Genomic DNA, 17551 nt, shown 5'->3' with positions numbered 1-17551 from the left:
AATGAAGAGAATCAGAAATGGTAAATAAGGCTAAGGTAACAAACTCTATAAACTTGCTCTCCTTTCTTCTCTTAGCCACTTTAAAAAATAAAGTTATATATAGCAACAATTATAACAATGTATTATTCGTTTTATAACATACAAAGATATAAAATATAATAACAGCACAAAAAAGAGAAAGATGGAATAGAGCTATCCAGAAGTAACATTTCCACCTTTCGCTGGAATTATCAGAATTAATCTTAAGCCAATTTTAAGAGCAACTAAAAAAATAATTTTTTTAAATACTGGAGAAGTTCCCGTAGTGGCTCAGCAGAAATGAATCCAACTAGAAACCATGAGGATGCAGGTTCAATCCCTGGCCTTGCTCCGTGGGTTAAGGATGTGGTGTAGGTCACAGACACGACAAAGATCCCGAATTACTGTGGCTGTGGTGTAGGCCAGCAGCTACAACTCCCATTTGACTTGAAGCTTGGGAACCTCCATACGCTACAAGTGTGGCCCTAAAAAAATAATAATAATAATAATAAAAAGACAAAAATAAATAAAAATTAATTTAATTAAATACTAGAAAAATCATCAAAGTAATTAAAATGATATATTGGAAAATACTCACTTAACAAAAAAATGGCAAAAAAAAAAAGAATGGAGGCACTAAAAGAAGTAAGACATACAGAAAATACCAAGTAAAATGTCAATGGCAGATGTAAATTCAACTATATAAATATTAACATTAAACATAAATGGAGGGGTCCCCACTGCGGTGCAGTGGGTTAATAATCCAGCTTGTCTCTGTGGCAGTGCCAGTCAGATCCTTAACCCAGCACAATGGGTTAAGGACATGGTATTGCCACAGCCGTGGTGCAGATCACAATTGTAACTCAGATTCAATCCCTAGCCCAGGAAATTCCACATGCTGCTGGGGCAGCTAAACAAACAAATAGAAAAAAAGGAGTCCCATGGTGGCTCAGCAGACCAGGGATCTGGCATTTTCGAAGCAACAGCCCAGGTGTTGCTGTGGTACGGATTCAGTCCCTGGCCTGGGAACTTCCACATGCCACAGGCTCAGCCAAAAAAACAAACAAACAAACAAACAAACAAAAAGTCAGAGACTATCAAACTGAATAATAATCAAGATCCAACAACATGCTATCTACACACAATATGCTTTAGATTCAAAGATAAAAAAAAATAGGTTGAGAGATGGGATTAAGAAGGCAGAATAGAAGGACTGGAGCTCAACTTCTCTCCTAAAAACAACAAAATTTACTACCAAATGCTGAGCAATCTTCAAGCAAATGGACCATAAACTTTCAAAAAGATGTCCTACTCCAGAAGACAAAGAGGAGGACACATCAAGAGGTAGGAGGGGTGATTATATGATATAAGCAACCCCATACCTCCCAGGAGGGAAGCCCCACAGACTGGAAAGTAACTGGTTCACAAGAGACTCACCTACAGGAGTGAGGGTTCTGAGCCTCACATCAAACCCCCAGGTGTGGGATCTGGCACTGGGAGAAAGAACCCTTGGAGCATCTGACATTGAAGGCCAGTGGCGCTTGTGCATAGGAGCTCCACAGGACTGGTGGAAATGGAGACCCCATTCTTGAAAGGTGCACACAGACTTTGACGTGCACTGAGTCCAAGGGCAAAGCGAAGTCTCCATAGGAATCTGGGTCAGACCTGACTGCAGTTCATGGGAAAACAGGGGTGAATGTGGCTTGTTGTGAGGGAAAGACATTGAAAGCAAAGCTCTCGGGAATATCCAGCAGCATGCCTTTCTCTGGAGGTGGCCATTTTGGGAGAATGTGGCCCCACCCATGAGCCCTGAGAAGCCCCAGGCCAAACAACAATCCAGGTGGGATCACAGCCCCACCAATCAGTAAACAGGCTGCCTAAAGAACCCCCAGGCACACAGCTGGCTCTAATCTCACCCAGAGACAAAGCCCCACCCACCAGAGGGATAGGAATCAGCTCCACCTACCAGTGGGCAGGCATCAGTCCCTCCCATCAGGAAGCCTACAGCAAGCCCCCGTACCAACTTCAGCCACAAGGGGGGCAGACACCAGAAGTAAGAGAGGCTGCAACTCTTATTATCTGTAAAAAGGTCCCCACACCAAAAGCCTATAAAAATGAAAAGATAGATAAGGGAGAAAGAAAAAAACTCAGAAAAACAGCTAAATAATCAGGAGATTCTCAGCCTCCAGGAAAAAGACTTTAGACTCTTGATGCTGAAGATTATACAAGAAATGGAAATAAACTGGAGGCAAAGATGGATAATTTACAGGAAACACTGAGCAAAGTGACACAAGATTTAAAACTTAAACAAGAGATGCAAAATACAATAACTGAAATAAAAAACTCATTAGAAGCAGCCAATAGCAGAATACAGGAGGAAGAAGAATGAATAAGCAAGGTGGAGGAAAGATTAGTGGAAATCATGGATGCAGAACAGAAAAGAGAAAAAGGATTGAAAAGAAATGAAGAGAGTCTCAGAGAACTCTGGGACAATGTTAAACGCACCAACATCCATATTATAGGGGTGCCAGAAGGAGAAGAAAGAGAGAAAGAGACAGAAAAAATACTCAAAGAGACAACAGCCAAAAACTTCCCTAACATGGGAAAGGAACCACTCACTCAAATCCAGGAAGTGCAACAAGTACCATATAAAATAAACCCAAGGAGGAACACCCCAAGACACATATTAATCAAACTCACCAAAATTAAAGACAAAGAGAAAATCTTGAAAGCAGTTAGGGAAAAGAAACAAATGACATACAAGGGAACCCCAATAAGGTTATTGGCAGATTTTTCAGCAGAAACTCTGAAGACCAGAAGGGAGTGGCATGTTATACTTAACATGATGAAAGGAAAAAACCTCCAACCATGGTTACTTTACCCAGCAAAACTCTCATTCAGATTTGAAGGGGAAATCAAAACTTCACAGATAAGCAAAAGTTGAGAGAATTCAGCAACACTAAACCAGCCTTACAGCAAATACTAAAGGAACTTCTCTAGGCAGAAAAGAAAAGGCCACAACCAGAAACAAAAATACCACAAATGACAAGGATCACCAGTAAAGGTATATATACAGTAAGACACAAAATCATCCACACACAATTATGCCATCAAAATGAGCAATTGTGAGAAGAGGAAGGTACAAATGCAGGACACTGGAGATGCACTTGCAATTAAGAGACCAACAACCTACAACAATCTTGTATATATATAGACTCATATCAAAACTTCAGAAAAACTGCAAACCAAAAATCTACAATTGATACACAAACAAATAAGAAAAATCAACTCAAATACAACACTAAAGATAGTTTTCAAACCACAAGAAGAGAGAACAAGATAAAAAGGGAAGAAAAAAAGAGCAACAAAAACAAATCCAAAGCAAATAATAAAATGGCAATGAGAACATAAATATCAATAATTACCTTAAATGTGAATGGACTAAATGCCCCAACCAAAAGACAAAGGCTGGCTGAATGGATACAAAAACAAGACCCATATATATGCTGTCTTCAAGAGACCCATTTCACTTCAAGGGACACACACAAATTGAAAACAAGAGGATGGAAGAAAATATTCCATGCAAACAGGAATCAAAAGGAAGATGGAGTAGCAACATTCAAATCAGACAAAATAGACTTTAAAATGAAGAATATTTTAAGGGACAAAGAAGGTCACTTAATGATCAAAGGTTCAATCCAAGAAGAAGATATAACAATTTTAAATATCTATGCACCCAATTTAGGTTCACCACAATATATAAGGCAACTGCTAACAACCTTAAAAGGACAAATCGACAATAACACAATAATAGTGGGGGACTTTAACACCCCGCTTACAGCAATGGACAGATCAACCAGACAGAAAATCAATAAGGAAACACAGGCCCTGAATGAAGCATTAGACCAGATGGACTTAACATATATCTATAGGACATTCCATCCAAAAGCAACAGAATACACATTCTTCTCAAGAATGGAACATTCTCTAAGATTGATCACATCCTGGGCTACAAATCAAATGTTAGTAACTTTAAGAAAATTGAAATCAGATCAAGCATCTTTTCTGACAACAACACTATACAACTGGAAATCAACAACAGGAAAAAAACTGCAAAAAACACAAACACGTGGAGACTAAACAACATGCTACTAAACAATCAATGGATTACTGAAGAAATCAAAGAGGAAATTTAAAAATACCTAGAAGCAAATGACAACAAAGATATGACACTCTAAAACCTATGGGATACAGCAAAAGCCGTCCTAAGAGGAAAGTTTATAGCAATACAAGCCTACCTCAGGAAATAATGTCCCCCTAAAATTCATGTCTATCCAAGATGTGTGAATGTGATCTTATTTGGAAATGGGGTCTTTGCAAATGCAACCAAATTAAGACGAGGTCATACTGGATTAGAGTGGGCCCTAAATTCAATGACTGGGGTCCTTATAAGGAGGGGAAGGTTTGGAAACACACATAAAAGGCTATATGTCAACAGAAGCATATATTGGAGTGATGCTATTACAGCTAAGAAGTGCCAAATACTGCCACAGGCACCTGAAGCTGGGAAGAGGCAAGGAGAAGTTCCTTCCTAGGACCTTCAGAGGGAGAATGGCCCTGCTGAGATCTTGATTTCAGGTTTCTGGCCTCTGAAAATATGAGAGAATAAATTTGTTGTTTTAAAGATAAAAAAAAGAAAAATATTTTAAAAATACGTTGAAAATAAAAGGATAGAAAAAGAAATATGCAAGGAGCAACCACAAGAAAACTAAAGAAGCTAAACTAGTATCAGACAAAACAGACTTAAAACAAGTCTAGAAATAAAAACATTTTATAACGGCAAAAGAGTCGATCATTCAGAAATAGATAACAAGCAGAAGTTTATTATTCCAGCTATATAAAACTGTAGAAAATGCCAATTTATTGGAGTTCCCGTTGTGGCTCAGTGGTTAACGAATCTGACCAGGAATCATGAGGTTGCGGGTTCAATCCCTGGCCTTACTCAGTGGGTTAAGGATCCAGTGTTGCCATGATCTGTGCTGTAGGTCGCAGACACGGCTCAGATCCTGTGTTGCTGTGCCATAGGCCGGTGGTCACAGCTCCGATTCGACCCCTAGCCTGGGAACCTCCATATGCCATGGGAGCAGCCCAAGAAATAGCAAAAAGACAAAAAAAAAAAAGAAAGAAAGAAAGAAAGAAAATGCAAATTTATCTATAGTGACAGAAAACAAAATAGTGATTGCCTGCAGAGTAGGTTCAGGGAGAGAGAGAAGAAAGGGATCAAGGAGGGATGAAGGAAACTTCTTTGAATCTACTCGTTATCTTGATTTTGTTGGTGCTTTCATGTATGCAGATGTACATCAAAACTTATCAAAATGCATTATTTAAATATGGACAATTTATTACATTTCAAATTTATATCAATGAATCTTATTTTTAAAAAAACGAAATATATAACAAGTATACACATTTATACACCTAACAACAGAACCCAAAATACAAGAAACAAAAAATATCCATTACCCAATAATGGACAGAACTAAGCAGAAGATCAAAAAGGAAATCGAAGACTTGAACAACTATAATCTAATAAGACCTAACAGACATCTATAGAATCTTCTACCCAACACCATCAGGATACACATTCTTCTCAAGTACACATGGAACATTCTCTAGGACAGACCACCTGTTAGGCCATAAAACAAGCCTTGATGAATTCGAAAGGACTGGAATCATACAAAGTATAATCTCTGACCAAATGCAATGAGATTAGAACTTAATAACAGAAGGATATTTAAGAAATTCACAAATATGTAGAAATACTTACATACATACTTCTAAATAACCAATGACTAAAGAATGACAAAGGAAATTTTTAAAATACCTCAAGATGAATGAAAATGAAAACACGCAATACCAAAACTTATGGGATAATGCTAAAGCAGTGCTTGGAGTGTTATTTATGGCTACAAAAGCCTATATTTTAAAATAAGAAAGATCTCAAATCAATAGCCTGCTCTTCCATCACAAAACACTAGTAAAAATATGAGTAAATTAACCTAAAAAAGCAAGAAAAAAAAAGATTAGATACAAAGGAAATAGGTAATAGGAAAACAATAAATACCAATAAAATCAAAAGTTCTTTGAAAAGATTAATAAAATTGACAAATTTTTCTAGACTGACCAAGAAAAAAAGATCAGAAAAAGATCAGATTTTTTTTTTTTTGGTTTAATATGAATTACATTGGTTGGTTTTTCAAACGTATCCTTTCTTGAAATAAATATCATTTGTGATTTTTTTCATATATATTACGGATTTCATTTGCTAAAATTTTATTTAAAGTGTTTTCATGTGTGTGTATTAATAATATTCATGTGTAGTTTCTTTTTCTAGGATTGTCTTTGTTTAGTTTTGGTATCAGATTATTGTTGACTCCAAAGTGAGTTGAGAATTCATAATTCGTATTTTCTCCCTTTTTCCCACTAGAGGCTTATCAATTTTACTGACATCAAAGAACCAGGTTTCAGTTTCACCGATTTTCCAATTGCTTTTCTATTTCCTGTATCACTGATATCCACTCTGATCTTTATTATCTCATTTCTTTGGCTCTTTTGGATTTCATTTGCTCTTTATTTTCTAGTTTCTTAAGTTACAAGCTGAGGCCATTATTTTAAACCATACTTTTCCAATAGAGGTATTTGGTGCTGTATTTCTAAGAATAGTTTTATCTGTATCTCACAAATTCTGATATGTTGTGTCTTCATCTTAATTGTTCAAGTACTTTTTAATTTCTCTTTCCATTTCTTCATTTAGACGTGTGTTATTCAGTGTCCAAATATTTGGGAACTTTCCAGATGGTTTTGTTATTAACCTCTAATTTAATTCCATTGTGGCCAAAAAAACATATCATATGCCAGGCCCTGTGAAAAGTATATAATATGCTTCTCATTTAATCACCTGGCTTCCTCCAGGAAACCAGATCTAATAGAAAGTAAATCAGGTCCCTAGCCTGGGAACCACCATATGCCCCAGGTGCAACCCTAAAAAGACAAAAAAAAAAAAAAAAAAGGTGCAAATCAGTTAAAGGTTAGGCTGAGAAAAAAAGTCTGCTGCAAAAAAAATTATACAACCATACAACATAAGACTGCAGACCAGCTTTAACTTAATTAACTGTTAATTAAGAAAATACAAAAATTAATCTTAATGTTGAAATATTTATAGATGAACTGATGTCTGGAATTTGCTTCAAAATAATCCAGGATGAGAAAGAGTAGACTGATTAAGGGGTTGAACTGAAGGTAGATGGTAGATTCATGTGGTTCATTATACATTTTTACTTTTTAAAACACTTAAATTTTCCCATAATAAAACTTTTTTAAAATTTAGTAGTAGCGGAATTCCCGTCATGGTTCAGCAGTAACGATTCTGACTAGTATCCATGAGAACATGGGTTTGATCCCTGGCCTTGCTCAGTGGGTTAGGATCTAGTGTTGCCATGAGCTGTGGTGCAGGTCACAGACGTGGCTCAGATCTGGCATTGCTACAGCTGTGGCACAGGCTGGCAGCTGCAGCTCTGATTTGACCCCTAGCCTGGGGACTTCCATATGCTACAGGCGCAGCCCTAAAAAGACAAAAACAAAAAAAAATTAAAAATAAAATAAAATAAAATTCAGTATTAGCACTTCACTCAGTGAAACCTAGGGGAAAAAAAAACGGTAGTAGCTTACTTAAACTCTGTTCAAGAGAAAAGGACTGCTGGTAGTGCCTTCTATGTGTGTATGCAAAGAGTCTGTCTGTAAATGAGAGATGACAAGGGTGTATACAGGGTAAGTCTGCGTTTACTAAAGAATGTGGGCCACAGCTGCAAACTACACCACAGCTGCAGGAACTCGGGGTCCTTAACCCATTATGCCACAGCAGGAACTCCCAAAAGTTCAGGATTTCAACAAAGTAAGCAGGTGACACAAATGTCCAGCAAAATAGAAGAGAATGATAACACCATGAACACATATATTCTATTTGTATCACAAAAATCTCTCAATATATAGCTAACCCTTGAACAATGAGTGGGTTAGGGCCACAGACCTTTCATGCCCTGGAAAATCCATGTATAACCTATAGTCAGCCATCCATACACTAGGTTTCCCCACAGCCTCAATTCAACCAAATGCAGATCATGCAGTACCATAGTATTTACTATTTAAAAAATCCAGTTCTAAGTGCATCCACACAGTTCAAATCCTTGTTGTTCAAGAGCAAACTCTCAATTTTTTCTTTTAAGTTAATTTCATTTGCTTTCAAGGATACTGCCAAGCACATATTCTCAAGAGGAAGCATCTCCGAGTCCCCATCGTGGCTCAGCGGAAACAAATCTGACTAATATCCTTGAGGATGCAGGTTCAATCCCTGGCCTCGCTCAGTGGGTTAAGGATCCAGCATTGCCGTAAGCTGTGGTGTAGGTCGCAGATTCCGCTGGGATTTGGCATTGCTGTGGCATAGGCCAGCAGTACAGCTACAGTTCGACCCCTAACCTGGGAACAGGTGCAGCCCTAAAAAAAAAAAAAAAAAAAAAAAAAGAAGAAGAAAAAAGAAGCATCGGAGTTCCTGTGGAGGCTCAGTGGTCGGCGAATCCGACTAGGAACCATGAGGTTGCAGGTTCGATCCCTTGGCCTTGCTCAGTGGGTTGGGGATCCGGCTTTGCCATGAGCTGTGGTGTAGGCTGCAGACGCGGCTCGGATCCGGCGTTGCTGTGGCTCTGGCCTAGGCCGGTGGCTACAGCTCTGATTAGACCCCTAGCCTGGGAATCTCCATATGCCGCGGGAGCAGCCCAAGAAATAGCAAAAAGACAAAAACAAAAACAAAAAAGGAAGCATCTCTTTCATAACCAATACTCTTTTCAAAAAAATGGACTGTTCTGATAATTAGACACACTAATACTCTTTCAGTTCCACCATCCACTGAGGAAAACAAAGCTTCCTTTTAATCTATGATTTCTACTTTCATTACCAAATGTGGAGTTTTATGAAAAGAATTACATTGAAAAAGGAAATACACAAATTATTCTTATATCATAGAAGAAACTTCATGTGACAAAAATATTACCAAGTGCCTACCACATGCTTGGTGCTAGGGATACAGCAGTAAACAAAGAGGCATGGTCCCTAAGATCCTGGGCTTTCTGGGCACCTAAACACCTAACCCTCCCAAGTCTACAAATAAGCAACTGATGTCTAGAGAAGTTAAATGATTTTTCACCATGACCACACACTTCATCAGTGGTAAAACTAGGGTAAACCAAGAACCCAGGTCTCCAGACTCTTAGGGTAAGGTGGATTTACATCATAACTTGAACTGGCTTCACATTATACTATATCCACAGGCCACATAATATACAGTGCTCCATTTCTAGGAAGTGTATCCTGAAGAAAATAATGATAAAAGCACAATCAATCCCAAGTTCCCTAAGTGAATAATAATTTCATTGTCATCAAAGTGAAAAATAAAACCTTATATTTAAAAGGCACTATTCTTGAAGAACACAATCTAATGGATCACTACAGTGCCCGGCTAACATTCTATTATTAGAGCAGCAGGTACTCGGTCTGGAATATTCATTACCTAGGACTATTTTTAAAGGGTGGAGATTCTCTTTAAAATAAGGGGGAAATAAATGCAAAAGCAATTAAACGTTTGTAAAGAAGTAAAAGCTCCCCAGACTCCAAGAGAGGCCAGCCCGGCGACAGCACGCTCCCATCAGCGCGTTCCAGAGCATCAGCTCCTCTCCGCCGGCCCACGCTGCCTAGTCGCCCACTCCGGCCACGAGGGCGTGGGGATGACGGCGCCGGCAACTCCCGCTCAATTTCAATTCTCCCACGCTCGCGGCAACCCAGCACGCCAGGGTTTCCACCTGCGCGCGCTTCAGTCATGCCGGCTGTGCCCACTTAACCTTCGCCCCTGGCACGTCCGTGGCCGAGCCGCCCTCCGTCCCACCGCCACCGGAGAGCCAGGGGCCCCAGGCGCGTCCTCGAGACCGAAGCCGGGACTGGACGGTGAAGGCGGGGCGGCGAAGGCGGGGCCGAACCGGGGCTCCCGGGGTCAGAGGAGCCGTGGGAGCCACACCCTCCAGCTGCGCGGTGACAGCTCCCGAGGCTGAGGCGGACCGCGCTGACAGGTGTAGCCGCCGGTGCCGCCCTGCCCAGGTCCCCTCTCAGGTCCCAGCCCGCCGTCCCGCAGCGCCCCCGCCCGCCTCCGCGCGCACCACCTGTCGGGCCGCCCAGCGCGCTGCCCGCGGCGGACGCCCCGCCCGGCTCCTGATGAGCGACCGGGGGAGGGGGGACAGCCCGAGATCCCGAGAGAATGAGAGCGTTACCGGAGGGTGGGCCCCACGCAAGCGGTGTCGGTGCTCTGGATCTCCTGCAAGATCCGTTCGTGCTCCGGGACGGTGCCCAGACCTTCGCCGCTCTCCGCCATCTTGGCTGTTAGCAGAGGAGCCGGCGAGGCGCGGCGCCGCGCGGACGACGGGGGCGAGCGGCCTGTGGCGCGAGCGCGAGGGGGGCGGGGAAAGGGGCGGGGCTGGAGAGAAGTGGGGCGGGGCGGGCAGCGCGGAGTGCGTGGGAGGCGCGCAGCGGCGCGCGACCAGGTACTCGATCCACACACCTGTGGAGACAAAGGCGCTGCCAGGGGTGGCTGGGAGTGGAGACGCCTCACCTCCACATGTCCCCCACCGCTTGCCTCTAGTTGCTGTCTAGCAGTCGTTCCCGCTTTAACCTGTATGCTTGTATTGTGTGTGCCAGACCCTCTGCTACGCGGTGGGAATACTTTAGCAATGAGAGAGGTCGACAAATAGTCATCCTCAGTCTGTAATAAAAGCTACAGGAACGTTTAACAAGGAGGCCTGATGTACTCTGGGTGGTGTAGAGTGGAGAAAGGAAAGCGTGTACTCGAGCAGAGCAAAATGGTGTGTGGGAGTAAGATTTATTTTAGGAACCAGCCAAGAACCCAGCTGGCGAACAGGACGAACAGGACGACGCTCTGATTGGATTCCTACCCTTGCCTTCGGGAAGTTCACAGAGGCCAGTTAACTTGGAAATAAATTATAAACGCCAGAAAAATTAAATGTCATAAAACTATGACATTTTGTGGCAAAGATAGGAGAGAGATTCAGTGAAATGTGAATCTGGGTTGATTTCATGTCAAAGTCCTTGAACCCAAGTGCCCCCAGGTTGCTGTAGGTAGGCTAGGTGGGTGAGTTCTGCAAAGGTACTAGTGTAGTGTGTAGTACGCTAGTCCTGTTTAGTATTTGTGCAACGCTGAGTAAACCAGTTTGTCATGATCAAAGCAGCGATTAAGGAAGATGAATCAGGAAGAGCTTACCAACCTAGGCCTGAGGGACAACTGTTTTCTGATTTCATTAACCCAGGACTCTGAACTTCCCTTTGAGTCAACCAAGCTCTTTACTATATAGCTGGTAACTCACCCTTTCAAGTGAGCTGTTACTAGAAGCTTTTACTGCTTCCATCCTCCTGCCACAAAAGTCCTGGGAGATGATCTTGCATAATAGTTATGAATATGAGCTCCAAAGATTCGTGTCCTCAATTTAATTTCCTGCTCCTTCACTCCACAGCTGGGTGACACTGAGCAAGAACCTAGTCTCTTTATAGTTCAGCTTCACCCACCCCTAATAGTAACTGTCTACCTTATTTTGCTGTCCTATATTGTGTTAGTTTTCTATGGCTGCTGTAACAAATTACCACGAGGTTAACAACTCAAATTTATTATAGTTTCAGAAGGCTAGTAAGTCCAATACAGTTTTCACTAAGCTAAAATCAAGATGTCAGCACAACTGTGTTTCTCTCCAGAGGCTCTAGGAGAGAATTCATTTCCTTACCTTTTCAGCTTCTAGAGGCCACCCACATTCCTTGGCCCCCTTCCTCAATCTTTCAAGCCAGCAATATTACATCTTTCTGACCATTCTGTAGTCACATCTCCCTCTAACTTAGGCCAGAAAAGATTCTCTGCTTTTAAGGACCCATGAGATTATGATGGATACAACCATATGATTCTGGATAATCTTCTATCTTAAGGTCTTAACATTAATCACATCTGCAACATCCCTTTTGTCATGTAAGTAACATATTTACAAATTCCAGGGAATCGTATGTGGATATTTTGAGAGTCATTATTCTGCCTGCCACCCTTAGTAAGTGTCCAACAAACATTACTAATATATATAAATGTCCTCATTTCTACTAATGGGAAATTTCTGTCTTCCTCAGAAATTTCAATGCAAATTTATCTCCTTCGTAAAGGTTTCCCTAGGAGTTCCTGTCGTGGTTCAGTGGTTAACTAACACAACTAGTATCCATGAGGAAGTAGGTTTGATCCCTGGCCTCGCTCAGTGGGTTAAGGATCCAGTGTTGCTGTGGCTGTTGTGTAGGCTGGCAACTGTAGCTCCAATTCGACCCCTAGCCTGGGAACCTCCACATGCCGTGGGTGTGGGCCTTGAAAGATAAAAGACAAAAATAAATAAAGAAAACAAAGAAATAAAGATTTCCCTATAGTCACAACTTTCTCCACTGACTCTAGACTCAGTTTAGCACATTTATCTACACCAACAACTGTTTAAATAGTTTGCACTTGTTTCATTAGTGCTTCTTCATAAATTGAATTTTGTTTGTTTTCATACAGTTGGTCCCCAGCAGACTGAAACACGGCTGACCTCAGTGCACACTCACTTGGAAGACCAAGAAAGCTCTACTCCATCCAACTGCTTATTTTACCAAGAAACCCTATCAGAAGCCTGTTTCCATTGTCTTCCTGATACAGGAGAATCCACATCTTCTCTGGGAAGTCCCACTTCCTCAAAAATATGCAGGGGAAAAAAAATCTCTTCCCAAGGCCACCAACGCTTTCACACCATGTTAAGGTCCTTAAGGTCAGAAATGACTTTAGTTGTGCAATTTCTTATAGTTCCTCATAGAATTCTGCACAAGGCTGAGAGAAAGCTGGAGGAGTCTTAAAACCAGACAGTGTTGAAGCCACTGGAAAGAGTTGCGAATGAGTTAGAAAGGAGCATTCCAAACAGCTCTGAGCATAAGGTAAGAGTTTAATTAGTAAGTTATTGGTAACAATTAGAACAATATAAAATTGTAAAGAGTTTCTTCAAACTTGCTTTTTATATACTGACATTATATGTCACACCTTATAATGTGGTGTATTCGTTGTTTCCGTAGTAGAAATCTGCAGCACAAACCATGTTACCTCAAATTCCCTGATGTTCATTTTTATCACAAGCTTCCATGCAAGAAACAATATTTATAGATTTCTGTCAGAGGATGTAAACTTCATCCGTTTTCGGGTTTAAAATTTTTATCTTTGAATCATGCCGAATGCCAGTACCTAGAACCCAGTGTTTTGGCCCTTCATGCCATTGCTTTTTACTGAGTAGTAAAAAACTGAATTTTTTTCTTAGCCAACTGCTCCCTGAGGCACCTGGTGTTAACAGCTCTGAAATGCAGGTTCGGCTCTTAAGAAAATAAACCTTTTGAAAATTGAACCTGAAACCAAAACGTAAGATCGGAGGACGAATTTTATACTGTCCTACAGGGAGGCTAAAAAGCCAGTTTTCTCTGTGGGAAATGGCAAGCTATCTTAGTTCAGACAACGAGCAGGGCCAGAATTCATGGTTCTGAATTGTAAAGCAAGGCAAGTAGAGCGGGGCCTGTGGCACAGGCCAGTTTCAAATTCAGCAACTATGTCCAGATGGGGCCTTCCTTTCCAGAGCGTTCATTACCCAGACTTTCTCTTCTCCAGTCCTGATGGCATCTATCCAAACCCCTGCCCTGTGAAGCCAGGCCTGCTTAGGTACCCTCACTCCCCGTGCTGTTTCAACACCTGCCCATAAAGATTACCTCAACATTCACTAGCAGCATCCTCCCCTCAGTTCAAGTAAAGATAGAAGGAAGTCCACATACCACTTCCCCTTCTGAAACAGCTTTTGCTGCTTCCCTCTGTGACTTCTGACAGTTCCGTTAGTACCTGAAGGTTTTTGCTAAGAATTTTTTTTTTTTTTTTTTGTCTTTTTGTCTTTTGAGGCCTGCATTTGTGGCATATGGAGGTTCCCAGGCTAGGGGTATAACGGAGCTACAGCTGCCAGCCTACACCATAGCCACAGCAACACAGGATCTGAGTCGTGTCTGTGACCTACACCACAGCTCACGGCAACGCTGGATCCTTGATCCACTGAGCAAGGCCAGGGATCAAACCCACAACCTCATGGTTCCTGGTCAGATTCGTTTCTGCTGCACCACGACGGGAACTCCAGAATTTAAAGCTAAATGTCCTAAATCACTAACTTTGTAAATTTTAAATGTGGACCTAGATATAACAAACACATTCATGTGAGAGAGAAAAAAAAAAAAAAAAAAGCCTAGTCTAAATGGCTACATTTCTGGCTCCCACAGTATGGCTAGTGACATTAGCTAGCACTCCTCTGCAGAGAACCTAAGAGGGAAGCCAGACCTGAAGCACCATAGCAATTGCAAAAATAGCAAGAAGCTCTGATGAGTGGTATTGTTTGAGCACCAAGGTGGAAGTCAGGGATGATACATCAGCAGCAGATGGACCACACTCCATTCAATGAAGTCTCATCCCTCACATACAGTTATCCTTCCCAAGACCTCCGCATCCATGAGATATCCAATGCCTTGGCATGGCCCTTCCTGGGAGAAGCAGAGCAGTACTTAGGCTTTTATCACTCCCATGTGTGTTTGAGCAAAAACTGTTATATTAGTTTTCTATGGCTGCCATCACAAATTACCATAAGCTCAGGGAGTTCCCATTGTGGTTCAGCGGTAATGAGCCCGACTAGTATCCATGAGGATGCAAGTTCAACCCCTGGTCCCGCTTAGTGGGTCAAGGTCCAGCATTGCTGTGGCTATGGCACAGACCAAGGGCTACAGCTCTGATTCAACCCCTAGCCTGGGAACATCCATATGCCACAAGTGCAGCCCTAAAAGTTTCTTTTATTCTCGTAAGAATTCCATGAAGCCTTCTCACCAGGGGTACCTGCACCAGAGTTTCCAGGAAGGAAGAAATAGAGTTTCTTAATGCAATTTTCCCAAATGGAGCAGCATGTTGTATGGGACATATGAATTCCAACTGTTGGTACTTGTGTACTTTGATTTCCCAGAAAGTCAAGTAATCAGTCAGCCAGATCAAACCCTGGAAATTCTGATGAGTGAACTTGACCCAGCAGTTATGGACTAGTTCTCCATGAAAGATGGTATTACCAAAAAGGATGTCACTCGTATTACTGAAAAGAATGTCACTGGTGAGAATGGAATTCGTGACCTGATAGCAAGTCCTGTCATTGATGCCACACTGTTCAATCTTTCTGGGTATTCAGTGGATGGAATGAAATCAGATAGAATTTATTGGACTAGTCACATCACTTCGGAACCAGAATTTTCTTACATTAATTTGAAACAAACTCAAGTAAGACCTTCCATGATGACCTGATCAGGTAAGTTGTGGAAGTCTTCAAGCCGGGAAAATTTGTGACCTCCCTGTTTGTAAATCAGAGTTCTAAATGTCTCATTGTGCTTTCTTCACCCCAGAAGATTAAAGGTTTTAAATGTCTTGATTGCTAGAGTGTTATGTTCAATGATGACAATTTTGTTTTTACCAATTTTGCTAAGAAGCAGCAATGACAGCAGAATTGATTAATACCAACGAAGAAAAATCACAAAAAGAGAACACACATAGAATAAGGTGGTGGCTATTTTTTAGACATTGATACCAGGGGGCCATGCTTTGCATAAAGACCACCTTGTAGTTGCAGAAGGCCCTAGCCATAATCATGATGTAACTATTTTGAACTGTAGGCATTATTATATCAAGGAGTTAGATATTGTCCATGAATGCTCTCTTCTTTATTGAGGTATCCTATACCACTCTTCCTGTGCAACTGATGTGCAGGTAGAAAAAACCTTTCACTATATGAAACTTTACACTTCCTGTGAAATTAGAGTGTTATGATCATTATACAACTACAGATGTGATAAATTCATTTGAGTAATTAAAAAAAAACTTTGGAGTTCCCGTCGTGGCGCAGTGGTTAACGAATCCGACTAGGAACCATGAGGTTGCGGGTTCGGTCCCTGCCCTTGCTCAGTGGGTTAATGATCCGGCGTTGCCGTGAGCTGTGGTGTAGGTCGCAGATGCGGCTCGGATCCCGCGTTGTTGTGGCTCTGGCGTAGGCCGGTGGCTACAGCTCCGATTCAACCCCTAGCCTGGGAACCTCCATATGCCACGGGAGCGGCCCAAGAAATAGCAACAACAACAACAACAACAAAAGACAAAATAAAAAAAAAAAAAAAAAAAAACTTTACGCTTGTGAAAAATAATTTGGTTTGGTTTACGCACAGTGCTAATATTTCTCCAAGTATCATCCAAAATTCCCCACAGACAAGGCTTTCATCCTTATTAGATGTTGGCCTCAGCCTAGCCATCTGGGACTGTTCTATTAAATTACCGCCCGGAATTTACATCCAGTTACCTCCACTTTCTAGAACATATTCTCTACTAGCCTGATCAGAACTTATTTCTACTTCATACAGATGTTTTTGCAACAGCAAATAAAGTTTTCCTTTCATAAGGTGAGTCCTCTTTAAGAAAATGATGGCAGTTGTCCATGTTGTGTATTACTGTTTTAACATTGCTGCCTGTGCTTTTATTACTTTGAGTTGTTCCTCACTATGGTGTCTCTCGTCCCAACCACACCCCTCAGTAAAGCAATATACTATTAAAAAATAAAAATAAAAAAATCAGGAGTTCCCGTGTGGCTCAGCAGTAACTCCAACTGCGACATTCCTAAATGTCTCTAAAACAAAGGATTTCAGCTATAGGTCAAAACAAAAACCGTCATAGCTATTTACTGAGAAGTATTTGCTCAGCCATTTATATCATCTAATTTAATCTTTACTAATTTAATTCATAATTTGACTATTAGCTAATTTTACTAAAATCTAATTTCATCCTATGAGGACCTTATGCTATCTCTGATTTAATTTGAAGAAACTCTGACTTAGATTAAGTCACTTGTCCAAGGCCACCCAGCTAGTGAGTTGGCAAGATGGAGCTAGTAACCTGTTCCTGTTTTTCTTGTTAATAAAAAGTCAGATAAGAAGAACATTCCAGGAGTTCCCATTGTAGCTCAGTGGTTAATGAATCTGACTAGGAACCATGAGGTTGCGGGTTCGATCCCTGGCCTCGCTCAGTGGGTTAAGGATCTAGCGTTGCCGTGAGCTGTTGCGTAGGTCACAGACACAGCTTGGATCCTGCGTTGCTGTGGCTGTGGTGTAGGCCAGCAGCTGTAGCTCCGATTGGACCCCTAGCCTGGGAACCTCCATATGCCACAGGTGCAGCCCTAAAAACACACACAAAAAAGAAGAACATTCCAGTGTTGTTTTACTCAAGGAGTAAATGACTTGGTCAGTCTCTATGGGACACAGAGCACATCTCTTGCTGTCA

At 41.4% G+C, this 17551-nt stretch overlaps 1 protein-coding gene and 1 pseudogene across 4 annotated transcripts in view; one reads left to right on the top strand and one right to left on the bottom strand.

The window, feature by feature from the left end:
- Positions 1 to 17551, bottom strand: part of EXOC6 (exocyst complex component 6) — a 222696-nt gene that overhangs the window by 196839 nt on the left and 8306 nt on the right. For 2 of the 4 annotated variants that reach the window (XM_021073795.1, XM_021073793.1), the window contains exon 1: positions 10389 to 10550. The exons of the other annotated variants lie outside the window; for them this stretch is intronic. In XM_021073795.1, coding sequence (XP_020929454.1) covers positions 10389 to 10489 — 101 coding nt within the window. In that variant the 5' untranslated portion in view covers positions 10490 to 10550. Of the gene's footprint in view, positions 1 to 10388; positions 10551 to 17551 lie in introns of those variants that run through there. 4 annotated transcript variants of the gene reach the window in all.
- Positions 14999 to 15741, top strand: LOC100152885 (annotated as a pseudogene).

The sequence above is a fragment of the Sus scrofa genome, chromosome 14, assembly GCF_000003025.6.
Source record: "Sus scrofa isolate TJ Tabasco breed Duroc chromosome 14, Sscrofa11.1, whole genome shotgun sequence".
Lineage (NCBI taxonomy): Eukaryota > Metazoa > Chordata > Mammalia > Artiodactyla > Suidae > Sus > Sus scrofa.
The sequence above is the reverse complement of the archived record's forward strand: the minus strand, read 5'-3'. Positions and strand labels throughout refer to the sequence as shown.